The sequence below is a fragment of the Podarcis cretensis genome (genome assembly GCF_951804945.1).
Source record: "Podarcis cretensis genome assembly, chromosome: 1".
In the NCBI taxonomy this organism is placed as follows: Eukaryota; Metazoa; Chordata; class Lepidosauria; order Squamata; family Lacertidae; genus Podarcis; species Podarcis cretensis.
The window spans coordinates 15015091-15036420 of record NC_137170.1 but is presented as its reverse complement, the minus strand read 5'-3'; the positions used below and the strand labels follow the sequence as shown (position 1 = coordinate 15036420).

The 21330-nt window shown below is 44.2% G+C and overlaps 1 protein-coding gene across 3 annotated transcripts in view; it reads left to right on the top strand.

Moving 5' to 3' along the window:
• TDRD9 (tudor domain containing 9) overlaps nt 1–21330 on the top strand; it is a 91548-nt gene that overhangs the window by 44424 nt on the left and 25794 nt on the right. For all 3 annotated transcript variants that reach the window (XM_079983015.1, XM_079983016.1, XM_079983017.1), the window contains 9 exons: nt 3352–3422; nt 4531–4585; nt 7435–7519; nt 8289–8346; nt 14931–15035; nt 15796–15893; nt 17574–17705; nt 20307–20466; nt 21261–21324. In XM_079983015.1, the coding sequence (XP_079839141.1) occupies nt 3352–3422; nt 4531–4585; nt 7435–7519; nt 8289–8346; nt 14931–15035; nt 15796–15893; nt 17574–17705; nt 20307–20466; nt 21261–21324 (828 nt within the window). The remainder of the gene's footprint in view (nt 1–3351; nt 3423–4530; nt 4586–7434; nt 7520–8288; nt 8347–14930; nt 15036–15795; nt 15894–17573; nt 17706–20306; nt 20467–21260; nt 21325–21330) is intronic.

Sequence of the window (21330 nt, the reverse complement as noted above, 5' to 3'; positions counted from 1 at the left end):
ACTTTACCCATATATTTACTCGCATTTTACCTGTATAAATATAGGTATTATTATTTATTATTATTATTAATTTAATATTTTGCACCCCCTTGGCTTGGAACCGCCTGCAATACTCTAAATCTGGCAATGTAGGTAAGGGTGTGGGTGAGGAGGATGTGGGGTGGGAGGTGAGGAGAGTCTTAAGTGCCATATAGCGAGGCCTGGGGCCCACGTTCCTGGGCTTGGGGTTCTGCACCCCTGATGTAAAGACTATGTGCTATCCCTGAGTTATGACGGTTGACTCACAGATGAAGAAAGCTGAGGTGACTGAAGTCATCTGATTGGAATGGGATGTTGTAACTCTTTTTGCCTACCTTTACTAGTCTTCCCCACCCCCACGAAGGAATATTTGGTGCATTCTGTGTTGCATGCGCTTGTTGGTGTGGGAGCAGTGGCGAAGCCAAGGCGCAAACTGATTTCTGTATGTCTCCAAATCCTCTGCAAAGTGCTGGAAGCCCTGCCCTTTTGAAAACCCACCTGATTAGTCGTTTTGCAGTGCTTCCTCAGTGTTGTTGCAATAATTTTATGAAGAAAGCAAATACAGTGGTACCTCGGGTTAAGTTACAGATAGGTAGCCGTGTTGGTCTGCCATAGTCAAAACAAAATACAAAAATTCCTTCCAGTAGCACCTTAAAGACCAACTAAGTTAGTTCTAGGTATGAGCTTTCGTGTGCATGCACACTGAAGAAGTGTGCATGCACACGAAAGCTCATACCTAGAACTAACTTAGTTGGTCTTTAAGGTGCTACTGGAAGGAATTTTTGTATTTTGTTTTGACCTCGGGTTAAGTACAATATTCGTTCCAGAGGTCCGTTCTTAACCTGAAACCGTTCTTAACCTGAAGCACCACTTTAGGTAATGGAGCCTCCTGCTGCCGCCGCGCCACCGCTGCGCAATTTCTGTTCTCATCCTGAAGCAAAGTTCCTAACCCGAGGTACTATTTCTGGGTTAATGGAGTCTGTAACCTGAAGCATATGTAACCTGAGGTACCACTGTAAATCAGGGTGCCTCTCCAGACAGCAACAATGCAATATAGCACAATAAAAGTATGTGTGTGTGAGGGGGTAAAGCAGAACATTTGTGGTATATAAAAAGTTGCAGGGAGCTGTTAGATTTCTGTTATGCCACTGTGCAGTTTTTGGAGTCACAAGACTCTGTTGACATTCCAGACTGTTGGAAGTCTCACAGGAGACGGATGTTGATATTATTGGTTTCCTGTTTCTTTGTTCCTGTTGTTCTGTCTCTCACAGAGAGCAGATGCATATTCTTTTCTGTCCTGCGTAGTTAGACATAAACGTAGCAATGTAGCACATATTTCTGGCTCTTCTGCTGTTGTCTGGGTACTCTGCGTAATGGGAGCGTGCCTGAAGTCTCATTAAAGGCTTAGGTCATTAATCACCGTCGGAGCAGAGGTCGATGGATTCCGAAGATACGAAGAGGAGGAGAGCCATTACAGCTCGGTCGTACGGAAGCTCCGATAGGAGCTACTGGATATGCACTTGATTGTAAACGAATGTCATACGTTTGCCCAAAACAGTACTGAAAATAGGATCATGAGCTCAAATTGTCATGGGGGTGCCATGAAAAGGATGTCTGGAGGGGACCCTACATTTGTTCCCAGAACATGGCCCTTGACTGGGGAAAATGAAACCAGATCGTTAGAAACTGACTTGCCTCAGCGATAGTCAGTTTAGGGCCCTCCAGGTGTTATTGGACTCCAACTCCCATCATCCCTGACCATTGGTCATGTGGGCTGGGGCTGATGGAAGTTGGAGTCCTGGAACATCTGCAGGGATCAAGGTTGGGAGAAGACTGTTTTAAATAACTGGCTTTCATTGGAAGCTCTTTGGGAAGCTCTTTGGGAACTGAAGAATGGTAAATGAATAAATATTCATTTTAAAAAAGAAGTCGTTATTATCCTAGACTTACTTCCATCCCTCCCTTAGTATTTTTCTTCTAAAAGGAGATACTTAACAAGATAAAAAGCATGTTCCAGCATTGTGAGACCCCCACTATCAGGTGCTTATGTAATATGTTACACTACACCAGTGTGGTGTAGTGGTTAAGAGCAGTGAACTTGTAATCTGGGGAATCGGGTTCGCGTCTCCGCTCCTCCACACACGGCTGCTGGGTGACCTTGGGCTAGTCACGCTTCTTTGAAGTCTCTCAGCCCCACTCACCTCACAGAGTGTTTGTTGTGGGGGAGGAAGGGAAAGGAGATTGTAGCCGCTTGGAGACTCCTTAGGGTACTGGTAAAGCGGGATATCAAATCCAAACTCTTCTCTTCTATCCTCTGGATGCTGTAAGTGAAGTGAATATCTGCAGCATTTCATATCGAGGTCTAATTACTCCTATAAAGCGGAAGAGATTTGCAAAACTGACTTCTTTTGTATTCCCTTATAAAGAGGCTTGCAGTGTGTGTGCCCCCCCCCCCCCGATTGATCAGAAAAGCTCATAATTGGGGAGGCGGGGGTGACTTTTGTCAGATGTATTTAGCTTCATAGTTTTTGCGGGGTGCCGTTTTGAGTTCTGTTAAAAGTTACCTAAAATTATTGTTAAAGGGGGCCAGGTGGCAAGTGATGGGGGGGGGGGAGAATCTGCCTCAGAACCCCTAGATCTGCTGCCCGTCACATTTCAGATTTTGAGAGTGCTGGGGATGGCAGCAACAAAATGAACTTCTGGCACAATGGTTAGCTGATAGGTAACATTAAAGTCTGTACCACTTTGCAGAGCACTCATTTCCCTAATCTGGTGTCCTTGAAATATTGTTCTACAACGCCCATCATCCCTGACCCTGGGCCATGCTGGCTGAGGTGGTTGGCTAGAAAATGGGGAAGGCCACTCAGATTCCTACTGTGAATAAAAAATACACAGTTCAAAAGCATATGCATTTGTTTTTCAGCTGCTAGAATTGCTCCAAAACATCAAAACTATTCTATTTGTTACGTTGCCATCTCTGGGAGATGCATTCCAGTGTGAGCTGCTGTGATATAAAGAGAGAGCTTGTAAAAGCTTGTTACACAACAAGTTTTTGAAATATAATAGGGAATAAGAACGCTTCTCTTTCTGTTGAGGCTATTGTAGGCTTCTTGCTCTTAGCTTCTTCATGCATGTATTTTGCAGAAATTGTAGCTCCAGGTAACACTTTGTAAACACATCTGTTCAATTAGCCGAATAACATTAAACACAAAGGGAAGCTTCCCTCGTTGGCATTGTGAGCGAATCTGTTCCTTAGGCCTTTCTTTTGGAAAAGTAGATCATTGTTGCTTTTAACGTGAAACTAATGCATACTGTCTCTTTCCCTAAAACCAGAAACCCGCATGCAGAAATCCAGAGTTTGGACTTCATGACTGAGCGTGGCAGTGTGCTGGCATTTTTACCTGGTGAGGTTTGTTTTTACTTTTTTGGGATGGAGGAGAAACTGTTTGTTAACATATGAGGAAATGTCACCAACTCTTTGTCGTTTGGGCTGTGGTTTCTTTGTGTACAGTTAGGCAGATAACCTTACACATGGCCAGACTATTTGTTCTTTATGGCCCAGTTGCCTGGCAGTGGTTTTCCAAGGACTTGGACAGAGGTACAGTGGTAGGTTAAATACGCTTCAGGTTACACACTCTGCTAACCCAGAAATAGTGCTTCAGGTTAAGAACTTTGCTTCAGGATAAGAACAGAAATCGAGCTCTGGCGGCATGGCAGCAGCAGGAGGCCCCATTAGCTAAAGTGGTGCTTCAGGTTAAGAACAGTTTCAGGTTAATAACGGACCTCCGGAACAAATTAAGTACTTAACCTGAGGTACCACTATATTTCAAATTTCCTGTTACCTGATCTCCCCCCACTCTTTTAGATTTAAACTGGAGATGCCGGGGATTATTAAACTTGGGACCTTATCTGGGCACCCCTATGTATAGGCTCTCCCTTTGAACTCCCAGTTTCAAACAGGGGCCTAGCCTGATGAGCTAAAATGGATTATGTGCTCTCATTCTTTGGCTCCCTCACCGGGAACAAAATGGAACAGCTTCATCAAGGTTGGCCTTTGCCATTGGCCAGGAGTATAAAGCCTGTGAATTGGTCAGGCCTGGTGCAAATACTAGCTTTTAGCCGTTACCTGATCAACTGAGACCACCTTCCTGCTTAATTTGAGGCTCTAGAAACCGAACACACCCTCCCAAGATATGGCAACCAACACAGCCTCTCAGCCGAGTCTGGAACATCCTGGGCAGTAAATGTTAACAACTTAGGTGAAGGTCACAGGGAATGCAACGGACACAGCACGATAGCAGGGGTGTGAAATGCGAATGTAAGCCACAATCTGAGCACTTGGCTGGAGAATCAAAAAGTGTGAACGCAAACCAGATAGGAGACGTTTGTTCGGGGTGAAAGCCGCTTGCAGTTGAATAAACAATCTTCCAGATGACTATAAATGATTTTGTACTTCTTTAGCTCCAAGTAAACATGCAGCACACTATTTATCGGTTATTTTTCGCCCTCCAGGTTTGGCAGAAATAAATCGCATGCATGAGCTTCTCACGATCATGGCTCACAAGAGGTGAGTCTTAAATCTGTTTATGGTGAGAGGCGCTGTGGTAATAGCCCTATTAAATAGGGTCATTCACTCTCCCCGCCCCCCAATATATTTGCTTTTAGCTGCAGTAAGCTACATGGATAGGACAAAATTAAACTAAGGCCACATGCACTCCCTACATTTAACACCTATTTAAAGCATGTGACTCCTCCAAGGAGTGCTGGGAACTCTAGTTTACCCCTCACAGAAATATAATTCCCAGCACCGCTAACAAACAACAGTTCCCAATTCCATGGGGGGGTGTGGATGTGGTTTAAGTGCATGGTATTTGCACAGCCACATTTGATGAAGATAAGAGTTTGGTGTAATAGCACAGAAAGCTTGAGAGATCCTGTTTGGGGCAGCAGAAGGGTGAAAGAGCAACTATTACTCTACATGTTCTCTATTACAACTGCGGGCCCCTTGTTTGTTTATTCACAGTAGGCGCGCAAATTGCACTCACTTCACTTGTGTGAACGCAGCTTTATGTGCTTGGTGGCCGGCCGATAGCACACAAATTACCGTATTTTCCGCTCTATAAGACGCACCAGACCATAAGATGCACCTAGTTTTTGGAGGAGGAAAACAGGGGAAAAAAATTCTGAATCTCAGAAGCCAGAACAACAAGAGGGATCGCTGCGCAGCGAAAGTAGTGATCCCTCTTGCTGTTCTGGCTTCCGGGATTGCTGCGCAGCCTGCATTCACTCCATAAGACACACACACACATTTCCCCTTACTTTTTAGGAGGGAAAAAGGTGAGTCTTATAGAGCAAAAATTACGGTAAATGCATGTAAGGCAGATATGCAGATGACACAACCTTGATTGCAGAAAGTGAAGAGGAATTAAAGAACCTTTTAATGAGGGTGAAAGGGGGGAGCGCAAAATATGGTCTGAAGCTCAACATCAAAAAAACGAAGCTCATGGCCACTGGTCCCATCACCTCCTGGCAAATAGAAGGGGAAGAAATGGAGGCAGTGAGAGATTTTACTTTCTTGGGCTCCATGATCACTGCAGATGGTGACAGCAGCCACGAAATTAAAAGACGCCTGCTTCTTGGGAGAAAAGCAATGACAAACCTAGACAGCATCTTAAAAAGCGGAGACATCACCTTGCCAACAAAGGTCCGTATAGTCAAAGCTATGGTTTTCCCAGTAGTGATGTATGGAAGTGAAAGCTGGACCATAAAGAAGGCTGATCGCCAAAGAATTGATGCTTTTGAATTATGGTGCTGGAGGAGACTCTTGAGAGTCCCATTGACTGCAAGAAGATCAAACCACTCCATTCTGAAGGAAATCAGCCCTGAGTGCTCACTGGAAGGACAGATCCAATACTTTGGCTATCTCTTGAGAAGAGAAGACTCCATGGAAAAGACTCTGATGTGGGGAAAGATGGAGGGCACAAGGAAAAGGGGACGACAGAGGATGAGATGGTTGGACAGTGTTCTCGAAGCTACCAGCATGAGTTTGACTAAACTGTGGGAGGCAGTGGAAGACAGGAGTGCCTGGTGTGCTCTGGTCCATGGGGTCACGAAGAGTCGGACATGACTAAACGACTAAACAACAACAGACTCTGAATGTGCACTAACTGCTGCAGTATAGTTTTATGACATTTGTACCTCTGTGACATTGATAGATAAATCAAGGCTGCTGATGGTCTGCAGTTTTTCCAAAGGACTACTGAACTTCTCCATGGGAGACACTGTGTGCTTCTGAAAGTCCACATTCACTCTAAAAAGAAATGCGAAGCGCAAAGCAAACAGAACAGAAATCACTCATTGCTCCCTCCTGCAGACTGCTCCCTGACCAAACTGTGGGAGGCAGTGGAAGACAGAAGTGCCTGGCGTGCTCTAGTTCATGGGGTCATGAAGAGTCGGACACGACTAAACAACAACAACAACAACAACAACAACAACAACAACGCAGCGAGCTTAAAAGCTCTTTTCGCACCTACTCTCCACCTGCCTTACCTTGTGTGGCCATTTGAGATCTTGCAAAGGCCTCCAGAGCCTGTGTGAGGGTTTCCGAGAGCCCAGTAAGCAAGGCAGAGACCTTGTAAATTCTGGAGAGGTCTTGCATGGCTCTGGAGGCCTTTGTGAGATCTCAGACGGCCCCATGAGATCTTGCACAGGCTCTGGAATGTAAGATTGCTTGTGCATGGTTGGTTCCAGGGGACTGACTATATGAGATTTCGGCTTTACACGCTACCCCCCCCCCCAAAAAAAACAAACCCTGCACAAGATCCAGTTTTATTTACTGCCCTCTTGCAAAACATCAGGGTGATGTGTAGCAACATAAAAAACTGCAAAAGCAACACAGAGCAATCATTAAAACCAACTTAAGAAAATTTTAAACAACTGCTTGGGCCCTTTTGTGAGAATAAAAAGTCGTTGAGAAATGCCTGGAAGTCAAAAGCAAGGATGCCTGCCAAATCTCTGCTGGAAGTTTCCATACCATGGGACCAGCAGTGCCAGTGTCTGGTTGTGCCCTTCTGTTGCTACTGGGGCCACTTCCAGAATGTCACTATTTTGCCAGTGGGTTTCAGTTGTACGTGGTCAAATTTAGCTTGCACAGTTAAAGTGGGGTTGGTGTTCTTGTGCAACAAACTTATCTCCACCCCGCAGGACTTTCTGCACTAAGGCAGGTGGCAGCAAAGTGCACTGGGATAATGGTTCTTGAGGTGGTATAATACCAGTGCAAACAAATCACAGCGATAGCTCGGTAAACAGCGGGCATCCGATTACCTCCTGGCAAACTTTGTGAAAATATATAGAGATGAATGCTCAATAAGCAGGTGATTTGGAAGAGCCGCAAGTTTCTCACCTGTGTTTCCTTAGGTTGCAAGTATATCCGCTGCATTCCAGCGTCACCTTAGAAGAACAGAATAATGTGTTCTTGGCTCCAGTTCCTGGTTACCGAAAGGTGAGATTTTTGAACACTGGCTTCAGTAGTATTTGTTAACTCATAAATCTCTTTTTATATGCATCTCAAGGCTTATTTACAAACATGCTAAGATGCCCAGTTTTTTTTTTTTAAATTAAAGTAGCTATTGCAGACCATCCACATGCAACCCATATAGTCTTCTCATCTAAATAGCGTAGGGTTAGGATACCTGAAACATTATCTATTCCCATAGATGCCTACCTGAACAGGAGGTCAGTTTGAGCCCCTTCTCCAGGTGTCTTATCCAAATAAAAAGCACCAGATGGCTGCTGGAGACGAGGACTTATTGGTGGTGGCTCCTGGTTAGAAAATGTGCTTGCCTGGTGCCCACATTGTTATGGTTCTTTGGGTGCCTGGTGAACACATTTTTATTTTCTCCCAGGGTTTGAAATTAATCTTTTGGCGCTGTTTATGATTTTGCTTTTGCTGATGGTGTCTTTGTCTCTCTTAAATCTGTCATGGATGCTTTAGCTGAGATTCTTGTATTGAAAGGGGGTTGGACTAGTTGACCTTTGGGATCCCTTCCAGCTCTAAAGTTCTATGATTCTACTTGGTCGTATATGCTGTATATAAATAACAGTAATAATTTTTGCTGTGATTATTTGCTTTCTTGTTTTTTTTAAGGCTTTTTTATATTAAGGCTAGTAAATTGTTGTTGGGCAGCCTTTAAATGCCGTTAATTAAATCAATCATGTAAATCGTTAAATAAATAATTTCTTATTTCCTCTTTATTAAAACCTTCATGTAGATCATTCTGTCTACAAACATTGCAGAGAGCTCTGTAACAGTTCCAGATGTCAAATACGGTAAGCACTTTTTGATGCGTTATGGTCATAGGAATAAAAATAAATATTTGTATGTTCTGCTTTTCTTCTAGCATTATTGATAAACCAACATTTAAAACCCTTTGAGCTGCTTGCTTCAGAGTAACTTCTGAGCATAAGGTCCCTGGGTCCCTGTTTTACTATGTAAGGCAGAATTGCTGGAGTATTTTTCTCCCTGTCTCGGAGCTCTCTCAAAGGCACATTTAAAACTAGGATGGAGTGTTCTCTGTGCCAAAAATTCAAATTCTGCCCCAAGGAAAAGTTTTATTTTGTTCAGAGAGAAAGTCAGGAAGAGGGAGTTATTTATGGCTTTTGGCAATAACTACTCACATTAAATTAGGTTTATTATTTTAATTTACTGTGATTCATTCAATTTGCATAAAATCAAGTGCACTTGCTTCGGGTGCTAGTTTGGTAAGCACCAGAAAGGTAAAGAAGGGGGGAGGTTTTAGGACAGAGAAGTGGGGAGTAGTTATTGTATTCATGCAGTGGTTAGGATGTGTTGAGTAGATGTAAGGGAGCACCTCACGTATACAGAAGCCTGGCTTTTTGAGTCTTTTGCAGACAAGTTGCTTGCATTTTTTTACCATAGGGGCTAGAAACTTGAGCTTTTAAAAGTAGAGATTGACAGCTCTTGGCAAGCCAAATATTATAATGTTGCATGGAGTATAATGGTCACAAGGCAGAGGCCATTAGCCATACCAAACTTGTGCAGAAACCAGTGACACTTACAACACTATTTTTAAAGTATCAGAGTTCTGCAGCGCTTTGATTCTTCCAGCTTCTGGGTTGTACACAAATTGCTCACAACCAAAGAATGCTAAGCCAACCCAAGTTGGGTTCTTAAGTGCTTTTGATTTCTGAGAGATTAAAGTGTGTGTGTTTTTTTAACTTTCGTAGCTTCAACACTAACTGTTTAGTCTGGAACTGCCATCCTTGGTTCGCTCGCTTTTCTTTAAATAGGCAAGTCAGGCAATATTGTTGGCAACCCGGTACATTCTAGTGTGTTCTATATTGTATCTGTGTCTCTTTTTCACATCTGATTTGCGGAGATTTTGTCCACTTCAAATGGAATTGTCGCTCTAGCCTGTCAGTTGAAGACTGCCGAACTTTTCAGCGCTACTGTACTGTTCAGTTGAAGGTTTCTCCCTTTGCCGTCTTCCCATGTCATTGCTTCCTGCCTAGTGGAGATAAAGCATCATTGACTCTCGTTTTATTGACTATGAGTATGCATGCCTTAATTACAGGTTTACTTGAATTACATTTTCTTTTCTTTTTGAAGGAAAGCGAAGAAAACTTAACCAGGAATTGAAGAGCACACAGGCTGCTCAGAAAAGAGCAGACTAATTAAGTTGCAATTTAGTGCTTTAGTACCCTAATAATAATAATAATAATAATTTATTATTTATACCCCGCCTATTTGGCTGGGTTTCCCCAGCCAGTCTGGGTGGCTTCCAACCGAATATTAAAAACAACACAGCGCCAGACATTAAAAACTTCCCTAAACAGGGCTGCCTTCAATTGTCTTTTAAAAGTAAAGTAGTTGTTTATTTGCGTGGACAGGCGGAGTCCCCAGATCCCGAGCGGTCCCCCCCATCATGTGGAATAACGACTCAAGACAACGTGCTATGGGATTAAATTGGCCACAACTTGGCTTGGGCATTGGGCATTATCCCTCCCCAGTCCCCAGCCAGGGACCTAGGGAGCATCAGGGTTATCCAGTGTGTGTGTGTGTGTGGGGGGTGGGCCGGCTCTGGAAAACATATGTTCAAGCAGAGATAGCCACCCCCGTTACGCCGCTGCCGCAGGGGAGAGCAATGACGACCTTTCGGCGTACGGTCAAAGCCTCCCTTCAGAAACCCCTTTAACGGGGAACCCTGGTATCGCCGCCGCAAAGAGGAAGATGGACCAAAGGATTCCGCCCAAGGCCTGATACCGCCAAAGTTGTGACGTTTTGCTACGGGAAAGGCGAAACCTGCCAATGCAGGGAAATTCCTTTCTGGCCCTTTAACAGCGAGCTTAACGTAGCAGCGCCCGCATACCTGTGAAGAAAAGCTAACCTGCAAAACCTGTGAAGAAAAGTTAACTTGCAAAATAAGACATTAACTGAGGGTGGGTAGAGTGGGAGAAGCTCTGGAGCCAAGTGAGGATTCCCAAGTAAGATCCTCCCTCTATTGTGTGGGCAGGTAATCCCTCCCCTACCTGGCCTGGTCTCCTTGGCAACGCTTCCCCCAGGTGGGATTGGACAACTGACTGAGGTAGGCGGAGACCTCCAGGTATCCCACCTGAGGGAAGGCAAAGCCAAGCCGCTCCAGATCTAGGGGCTGCGTGCGTCCACGCAAAGGGCACCCCCCGTTTTAAGTGGGGAGCGGTCATTTCTTGACATCTGAGGGGAGGGCGTTCCACAGGGCAGGCGCCACTACCGAGAAGACCCTCTGCCTGGTTCCCTGTAACCTCACTTCTCACAGCGAGGGAACCGCCATAAGGCCCTCGGCGCTGGACCTCAGTGTCCAGGCTGGATGATGGGGGTGGAGACGCTCCTCTTCCCTTCGAAAAGAAAGCAAGGGGAAGAAGCCTTGAAGAGGAGCCTTCTAACTAAATTTGCAGGGGATCTTACGTTGAATAAGAAGCATCACGAGTAAACATTACAACAAGCATCTTCACCATGGGGAAAGCGTTGCCTGATGACATAGCACCATAGGAAGTGTTGTGTGATCTTTTAAAAGTCTGCTTTCAGCCAGTTGCAGAAAAATACAATCACACCAGCACGAAAGGGCTCTAACGTAGGAGAAGCCTTTGTGCTCCGGATGTGAGACCTTGCTCAAGAGCCGTAGGCATCAACTGGCCTAATCTGATAGGAGCATTGCTTTTTAAAAACCAACTCTTTCGAATGCTGTATTGCAGTGACGAACTTGTGTGTGTGTGTGTGTCTGTCGCTAGAGAGGAAACCTGCTTTGAGGCCCATAAAGTGTGAGCTGACTCTTGGCAGCAACGTGAAGCATCTAAACAATTATGCAGAGCGACACAAATGCAAGATCAAGACCTTCCGATTGGCACTAGCAGCTTCTCGACAAAAGGGAGCTCCCTGTCCCTGCTAGGAGAGAAGGAGGCTTGTTTTCACATCCCACTCTCCATCCTACCCCCCACCTCCTCGCAGGCACTTCCTTGATTTTGCCTGGTGGTTTGGTATTGCTGTTTTGTGACCTTTGCGCTGGCAGCAGCCCCAAGCTTAGCTGACAATATTCTCATGACCTCTGGTGGTAGCAGCAAGCAGCAGCCACGAGGAAAGGAGGAGAATGTCTGTGCCCTTGTCTTAATCCATTCACAGTTGCTTGATTTTTTAAAAGGAGGACAGGCTTTTTCAGTGGGTAGTCAGAATCTTCCACCTGCTGAAAAGCGTGTCTTTTAGAAACGATAGCTCCCTCCATTTTAAGTCTGGTCTTCAGTTTAGCAGCTAAAAAAGGTATAACTTCTGCAATGGAGATTACCTCTTTAAAATGCAAGCAAAACCAAACACCAATATCTTTTTTTTTGGGGGGGGGTGTAAAGTTTGCATCAGATTCAGACTGCTGCTGCATAATTTAATTAATCACATGTTTATCCCACTCTTATGATTCTTCAGCCGGGATGTAAGAAGTCATCATTTTCTGTTCTGCCCTGCATTTATCCCATGCAACACTGCTTCAGTTCCGCTTCAGTTCATCTTCTGCAAAAAGCGCATTACTCATTCTCCGCTGTGGCGAAATTACGTTGTCCTAATGTTCTTCCACTTCGTTCACTTGAAGTGCAAAGGAAGCACAATGCAAATAAGGGGAAATCTCATTAATTAAATACTGTTTGCAGACTGAAAGCAACAACAGCAAATGCAGATTGTATTCAGTGAAGTGATTTTCATTCTGGACCTGGGACGAATAAGCAAACATTGGCAATTTCTGTTCCTGTTTCTGTTGGAATTCTCCATCTTTACTCTTCAGTGAGGCAGATGTGCTTCTTATTCTCTGTCTCCTCTCTGTCTCCTCTTACAATCATCTCACAACAGCCCCGTGAGAGTTACCCACATCTTTTTGTGGGTTCATTCTAAGTCAGGGGTTGGCAGATTTTTTCTTTTCTTTTTTTGTATATAATTTTTTATTAGTTTTTTAACATATCATTTTCAACAGTAATTAAACATACTTTTATATCTTATTCAAATTTTTGACTTCCATCAATCCTGTCTGAAAATTTTCCAATCTAATCTCTCAGTATGCATTTCTTATCTTTGCTATTACATTTCAAACTCATAACCAATATCTCTTATCTTTTTCTACTTTGTAACACTTCTTATATTTCTCCTTACAAAACTTATTGTAGTCCTACTAGCGTAATTTGTTGATTACAGTTTCTCTTCAAATAATTCATATTCTTCTTCCAATCTTCTGTAAATCTCTGGTCCCGCAGGTTTCGAATCCTTCCTGTCATTTTGTCCAATTCTGCATAGTCCATTAATTTCGTCTGCCATTCTTCTTTCGTAGGAATTTCTTCTTGTTTCCATTTCTGGGCTAACAACACTCTTGCCGCAGTTGTTGCATATAAAAACAATTTAACATCTTGCCTATTAATGTCCTGACCTATAATACCAAGTAAAAATGCTTCTGGTTTTTTAAAAAATGTATATTTCAACATCTTTTTTATCTCATTATATATCATTTCCCATAAGTTCTTTACTTTTTTACATTCCCACCACATATGATAGAATGTTCCTTTTTTTTCTTTACGGCAGATTTTTTCAGCAGGGGGCCAGTCCACTGTCCCTCAGACCTTGTGGGGGAACGTACTATATTTTGGGGAAAAAAATGAATGAAGGATGATGAGCGGCGTGCAAAAGGGCTCTGGAGAGGGACTGCTTTAAATGGCGGCCGCTCAAGAGGGGCGCTCAGCCAACAGCTGCTCCTGTGTCTTGCGAGCGGGAGGGGCTGGTGGCGGCGGGGGGACGATGAGCAACGCATGAAAGGGCTCCGTAGAGAGGCTGGCACCAACAAAGCCCAGCCCCCTTCCTCCTCTAGGCAGGGCAGGGAGAAGCCAGGAGGAGGGAGGGAGGAGGTGCCGCCGCCGCCGCGTATGTGTGTGGGGGAAATGGCGCAACCCGAACAATCAGATGCACGTCTATCCACGTGGCCATTCCCAGACCATCTGCGGGCTGGATCCAGAAGGCAATTGGGCCGGATGCGGCCCCCAGGCCTTAGTTTGCCGACCCATGTTCTAAGTCATGGTTTGGCATAGCATTGCTTGCATTCTGGGCCAGTGACTGCGTGGGATTTGAACCTGGATCCCTGCCCCCCCCCAGTTACCATCAAACTTTCTAACCCAGGGATTAGGCACCTGTGGACCTCCAGAAGTTGTTGGACTCTCTCATACATGATTTTTATTGTTTTTAAATCATAACAAACGAAAAATAAAACAGTTTACATCTTATTATCACAGATTCCTTTCTTTGAGACTTCCTTCAACTTCCCCTCGAATCATCCATACCCTCGTTTAACAAATTCACACAAATCCTAGTTTATATTGACATTATTTTCTCTTTCCTTCTTTTTCTCTTTAGACAATATTCCAACCTTTTCACAGAGCCTTTTTAAACCCAACTAGCGTTATCTGACCCTCACTTATATTATGCAGATATTCCACAAATTTCCCCCAGTCATCAATGAACCTTTGGTCTTTTAAATATCTAATTTTCCCCGTCAATCTGTCCATCTCCGCATATTCTAGTAGTTTTACTCTCCATTCCTCAAGCGTCGGTATGTTCTGTTGCTTCCAATTTTGAGCTAATAGGACCCTTGCGGCCGTTGTTGCATATTGAAAAAATTTACCGTCATTGTTCTTTATATCACTTCCTGCTAGTCCTAGTGTTGGACTCTCACTCCCTTCATCCCCAGCCAGTCTGGCCCCAATGATCGGGGGTGTTGGGGGCTGCAGACTCCTAGAACCATAGAATTTTAGAATTCTTGAGTTGGAAGGGACTCCAAGGGTCATCTAGTCCAACGCCTTGCAATGCAGGAATCTCAGCTAGATCATACATGTCAGATGACCATCCAAGCTCTGCTTAAAAACCTCCAAAGAAGGAGAGTCCACCACATCTTGTGGGAGTCTGTTCCACTGCTGAACAGCTCTTGCCTTCATAAAGTTCTTTCTGATGCTTAGTCAGAATCTCTTTTCATGTAACTTGAATCATTTTGGGTCTTATCCTTTGGAGCAGGAGAAAACAAGCTTGCTCTGTCTTCCATGTGACAGCCCTTAGATATTTGAAGATGCTTATCATACCGTATTGGCCCGGATATAAGCCACACTTTCCCCCCAAATTTCGACCATGAAAAGTTATGACTGCCTCCAGTTGAGCCAAGTTGAACACGGTTTCTTGTAATGTAACATGCCGTTTCAGATCATCACTCCTCTGTTTTGCATAGTCTTTTCCTCTCTTTTGTGTGTGTTATCTTACATTAAGCCAACATTTGCATTGCAGAAGCACAGTTTTATTCCGTAAACTTTGTTCGTTCTTATTTATTTATTTATTTATTTATTTATTGTAGTCATTGATTTCTGTTTGACCAAAAATCTTGTCTGTGATGAAGAGACCAACTATCAAAGCTTGAGGCTGTGCTGGGCTTCTAAAAGCAGCAGTAATCAGAGGAGAGGTAAGGGTGGTGCTGATGTAAAGTTATTATTATATTATTATTCATTTCGTTTGTATATCACTTTATATTTTAAAGACAAACTCCGAAAGTGGTTTACAACACATTACACCACCAAGTAAAACAATCCAGAATACAGTGGTACCTCGGGTTACATACGCTTCAGGTTACATACACTTCAGGTTACAGACTCCGCTAACCCAGAAATATTACCTCGGGTTAAGAACTGCTTCAGGATGAGAACAGAAATCGTGCTCCGGTGGCAGCGGGAGGCCCCATTAGCTAAAGTGGTGCTTCAGGTTAAGAACAGTTTCAGGTTAAGAACGGACCTCCGGAAGGAATTAAGTACTTAATCTGAGGTACCACTGTAAAACAAATCCTAGCTTCAAGGAGGATGCAGAACTACAGACCAGGGTGCAAAGAGACTTGTTCTATAATGAAGTTTGCAGGGGTGGTAGAAATGTTGGTCATGGGGCAGATTTGTCTGATGGGTTTGGAAGGGCTCTATTCCTTTTCTCTTTTTTTGCCCTTCCAAAGGCTGCAAAATTCAGGAAAGATCCCAAAAGCCCCCAGTGTCTCCCTATTGCTGGTGCCTCTGTGGATGATTGATTCTTTAGTCCATTTTTGAGCATAAAGCTTAAATGAAAGCAAGCAGGTGGCATTTGTGGGATACGGCAAGCTCACCTGTCAGGAGTAGCCACTGCCAAGGAAGTTTTAAGCTCAAACGTAACCAGTCAAAGCAGCTTATGCCTTTTCTGTGAAGGTCGTGCTGGACGTGTTTCTAAAGGATACTGCTACAGGCTAGTGTACAAGGACTTCTGGGAAAACTGTATACCTGAGACCACCTTGCCTGAGATGATGGTAAGAATCACACACAATATATGTATACCTGCCAATTTCGGTTTCTCTCAGTTCCTCGTTTTTCCAGATCTTAAATTCAGTTCTCCACATTTCCGCAACAATTTGTGAATTTCTTCCCGTGAGAATCTGGCAGCGATTTGATGCACATCTTTCCCAATAAACACATTTTTGCATGCAGTTTTGACTAATAAACACATTTTTGCAAACTGTTTCCTCCAATATAGTGCATTTTGGCATTTGCATGCTTATACACACTTTACTCAGATATAATGCATTTTTGTGCACATTGTTTGGAGAAGTGCAAATTTCGAGGGATAGCTGTGTTTTGGTATGCATATTGGGTTGAGAAGTGTGAACTGGGTGCTGTCCAATTAAAATGCAAGTATGTGCCCTGGGGCTCACGGGTAGGCTTCCTGACAAAACAATTCTTCACTTAGCTTGAGAAGGTTTCAGTCTTCTGAGGAGGCACTGAACCCCAATGTGGGACCATGCAGATATCCAAGGAGCCACAGTTACAGGTGAGCAACCTGTCTCTCCTGCTTGCTATGTCTGTCAGGAGATTGATGGCCTGGTTTATACATCGCTTCAAACTGTAGTTAAGCTAAACTATGGTTCAAATCTAGATCTGACATCATGGGCGCTTCACTTTTTCGCTGCTGCTGCTGCTCCCGGGAAACAAGTCATGGTCTGGCTTAATGTATTGTCCAAACCAGAACTCAACATGTGTTTTCTCTCTAAGCAAACCACAAACAAGTAGCCAAAGTTTGTTCTTGTTTTTATTATGTATTTTGTGTTTCTTACCTTTTTTTAATGTGGGGAACTGCCCTGAGATCTATAGATGAAGGGCTGTGTAATGGTTATAAGGGGTTGCTCGTGCGTAAGTTACCGCCACTACTGGCTACGTTGCCTGGTTAAACCTGTCCTGGCTGACAGCCCTTCACTCCGTGGCTGTTCAGTCGCTAGCAGAATCCGTCAGTGGGCGTTTTTTGAACCTCTTCCAGCAAAGAAGTTGTTTGACGCCAAGTCTCCTCCTCCTACTCTCCCTGCGCGGAAGTCTTCTGCGCAGGGAGGGAGTGGGCAGAGGAGTGCCCGTGCTCTCCCCACTGGTTTTGGGCGAAGGGTCTTGGAGCCTCTTCTCCGAATCCCCCATCTGTCCCCCTTCTCTACTGGTGTTGCGCTGATTTCCTTCCCCAGCTGATGAGCTCCCTCTCTCCCTGCTGGGCCCCTCTCCAGCATTGCTTGGGAGCCTTGCCTCCACCTCTGGCTCCGATGTCAGTTCCCTGACAGGCTGCTATACAAATTTAGTATATATATACAAAACGAAAGGTGCTTTCATGGCTTACTGTTTATGGGTTACCTGGAGAAAACGGACCAGGTTTCTGCTGTAACGCTAAGCCAGGCCACAATTTATTCCTTGCAGCATGGCAGGAGCAGAAGAGTAGCAAAGCACCCATGGCCTTAGCATGCACTTGCATTCTGCGCATTCACATTTAAGCACGGCTTCAAGTGATGTGTGAACACGGCCACTGTCAGGAGATTATTACTGTGCCTCCTCCCACCCACCCCCATGTGATTTGCTCAGCCCAGAAAGTAAAGGCGAACATCTCTCCAGCCGCCCGCGAAGAGATTTGCAACACAGAATCGCATTTGTCTTCACTGTGCTCTTATTCTTCCTTTCAGCGGCGCCCACTGGAAAGTACTGTGCTGAAGGTGAAGCTGCTTGACATGGGCGAACCGAGGGCCTTGCTAGCAACCGCTCTGTCTCCTCCCAGTATAAGCGATATTGAGCGAACCGTTCTGCATCTCAAGGAGGTGGGCCCTTCTATTTTGTGTGTGTTTTTTTAATAATAATTTTTATTAAGTTTTCCATTTTAACAATCCAATCCAATCACATGAAATATTCCAAATTATACAAATATATATCATAAAGTCCAAATATTTTGCCAAATTATAATTTTTTTGTTGGGGGCTCCCATGCTTCAAGTTCAGTGGGGTCCAATCATCTCATATTTCTACTGCTTTGAGTGTCCACTAGTCCCATCTTTAAATCTTCTTGTAATTTCCTTCTTCTTTCATAGCCTCTGAGTTGTTTCCACAGGCGAGCTGAAATGAGCAATATTATGCTTCTGTGTGAACTTTGTATGACTCCCCCCCTTTTTTTTTTTTGCAGCTGGTAAGTCTTTCATTTGCAGTATGTCCTCACACGCTGGTATTTATGCTGAATCCATCCAAAAGTCCTTCTCGGGTGGCAGACGCCATCTTTTCTCAGTTCCGATGAAATAGAATCTAGGCGTTTGCTTATGGGCCCTTCTATTTTGATATATTAAACGTCAGAAACAGGGAACACTTCCCCAGGAGGCATCCGCTATCCCTCAGTCACGCCCTTCTCTGGGCCCAAGTGTTTTTGCCTGGCTTCAGCAGGCAAGATTCACCTAAAGTGCCCCTCCAGCAGAAGCTCTCTGCAAGGACTTCCCTTGCGCAACAGGGCATCCTCTCCTCTCCCCACGTGCCTGTCGGGATTGACAGAATGCTGTGTGAGATAGTAAGTCTGCAGGCTTGAGTTTGCCAGCTGATGCAACTGGCGGATGCAATCAGCCTGCAATACTTTCTATGGAGGTGCTGGGTCAGAATGGCTCAGCAGTAATGTGCTGTCAGTTGATTGGCTGTCATCGGTTTAAAAGGGAAACCTGACCAGCAGTAAAAGAGGTGGTGTAGAGGAGTGTGGTCAGAGAGAGAGTTAGAGGTCGTCCTATTTGCCTTAAGGTGCAGCCAGGTACTCTGTTTGACTGTATGAACTGCTCATGTATTATAGCCTGTAGATTATTATATATATTTGTGTGTGTGTGTGTGTGTGTGTGTGTGTGTATATATATATATATATATATATATATTAAAGGTAAAGGGACCCCTGACCATTAGGTCCAGTCGTGACCAACTCTGGGGTTGCGGTGCTCATCTCGCTTTATTGGCCGAGGGACCCCGCGTCCAGCTTCCGGGTCATGACTAAGCCGCTTCTGGCGAATCAGAGCAGTGCACGGAAACGCCATTTACCTTCCCGCCGGAGCAGTACCTATTTATCTACTTGCACTTTGACGTGCTTTCGAACTGCTAGGTTGGTTTAACCCACAGCACCACCCGCGTCCCGCAATAAATATATAGCTCACAATAAATATACTGCACTGCACCAAAGAACCTGGAACTCTGAGCATTTCTGCTAAAGCGCCGCGGAGAATTTGCAACAGTGCCCCTGGTATTGGCTCTGGGGTGGGGGTTGGAATAACCCCTGGAGCAGCATGTGGGGGAGGATTGTTCCGGTGGAAGGGTCATAACACCATGATGTTGAATGGCACCCCATGTCTCCATGAACCGAACGCTTCTTGCTTGTTTGGATTTAGGATCAAGGGTGTTGGTATGTAGAATGTAGTCTGCTGTACAAAGGTGAAATTTATATTAGCTGCTGTGCCCACTTTTGCCTCTGGTGTGTGGCCCCCAGAAGGCAATGTGGCCCTCAGTCTGAGAACACTTTCCCACCCATGTGCTAATCGGTTGAAATAACTCTTTTCTTTCGTTGTAAATGCTCAAATAGTATAGTGGTACCTCGGTTTAAGAACAGCCCTGTTTACGAACAATTCGGTTTACAAACTCCTCAAAACCAGAAGTAGTGTCCTGGTTTGCGAACTTTACCTCGCTCTAAGAACGGAATCCAAACGGTGGAAGGGCACCAGTGGCGGGAGGCCTCATTAGGGAAAGCGCGCCTCGGTTTAAGAACAGTTTCGGTTTAAGAACGGACTTCCGGAACAGACTAAGTTTGTAAGCCAAGGTACCACTGTGTTGTTTTTAACATTGACAACTGCAAAAGCAGGCATAAGGAAGAAGAACATGGTGAGCAGAGCACTTTTATTTTCTTCTGAGTGAAAACTTTTGTTTCTAACTGTTACTGAATTTTACAGTATTGTTGCATTATCTTTGCTTTTAGATTTTTAAAACTAGTTGTTGTTGTTGTTGTTGTTGTTGTTGTTGTTGTTGTTATTTATTAATTTATTGAATTTATATACCACCCTATACCCAGAGGTTTCAGGGTGGTTCACATAAAAAGATCACAGTAATGGTGGTTCTTTTTTAAAAAGTATGCCGTGTGCCACTCGTGAGACCTCTGGGAGGAGGGAGGAACACAACCAACATGCACCACATCATTGTAAAATGGATGAAGCACTCAATAAGTATTGAAGTTATCAGAAGACGAGGCCAACATGTCCTGGAAGAGGTCATGTTCCCCCTTAGTTCATCAGTTGTATGTGGGTTTTGATGGGTACAATAGCGCAGGCCTGACATGAATAAGTATTTGCAGGTTTGGAATATATATTTTCGGGGATTCTTAATTTTAGCCTTGAGCTTGCTTGTGTTTTGATATAGATAGGAGCACTTGCTGTCCATTCAGAAGCAAAAAACCCTTACGATGGTGAGCTGACCTTCCTAGGCAGGGTGTTGGCACAGCTACCCGTGAACCAGCACCTTGGCAAACTAATGGTTCTTGGCCATGTCTTTGGGTGCCTGGAAGAATGCATTATAATAGGTAAGTTGGACAACAGAGTAAGTATAGTTAATGCTTTAAGCTGGAAGTTGCATACCTAGGTTACTAAAGGCTTTCCTGGTAACCTCAATATTCATGGTGCTTTAAAAATCATGGTGCTTTTTAAAAATTTTAAGTAAGGTAGTTGTCCAAAGGAGCTTACAGTTGTTGTTTAGTTGTTTAGTCGTGTCCGACTCTTCGTGACCCCATGGACCAGGGCACACCAGGCACTCCTGTCTTCCACTGCCTCCCGCAGTTTGGTCAAACTCATGTTGGTAGCTTTGAGAACACTGTCCAACCATCTCGTCCTCTGTCGTCCCCTTCTCCTTGTGCCCTCCATCTTTCCCAACATCAGGGTCTTTCCCAGGGAGTCTTCTCTTCTCATGAGGTGGCCAAAGTATTGGAGTCTCAGCTTCAGGATCTGTCCTTCCAGTGAGCACTCAGGGCTGATTTCCTTAAGAATGGAGAGGTTTGATGGATAGGAGCTTACAGTAGGGTTTTCCAAACTTGGGTCGCCAGCTGTTTTTGGTGTTCGTTATTGTATTTTAGTGTTCTGTTGGAAGCCACCCAGAGTGGCTGGGGAAACCCAGCCAGATGGGCGGGGTATAAATAATAAATAATAATTATTATTATTATTATTATTATTATTATTATTACAATTCCCATCATCCCTAACTAGCAGGATCAGTGGTCAGGGATGACGTGGAAGTAAAATTTGGATCCTAGACCTCTTTTTGTGAAGGAGAGGTGGGGGTACAATTTTTAGAATTAAACCCATTTCTTTTTCTTTGTTTCAGCTGCTGCCCTCTCTTTGAACAACTTCTTTGTAATACCTTTTAGGCAGCATCTTGATGGATACAGGTATTT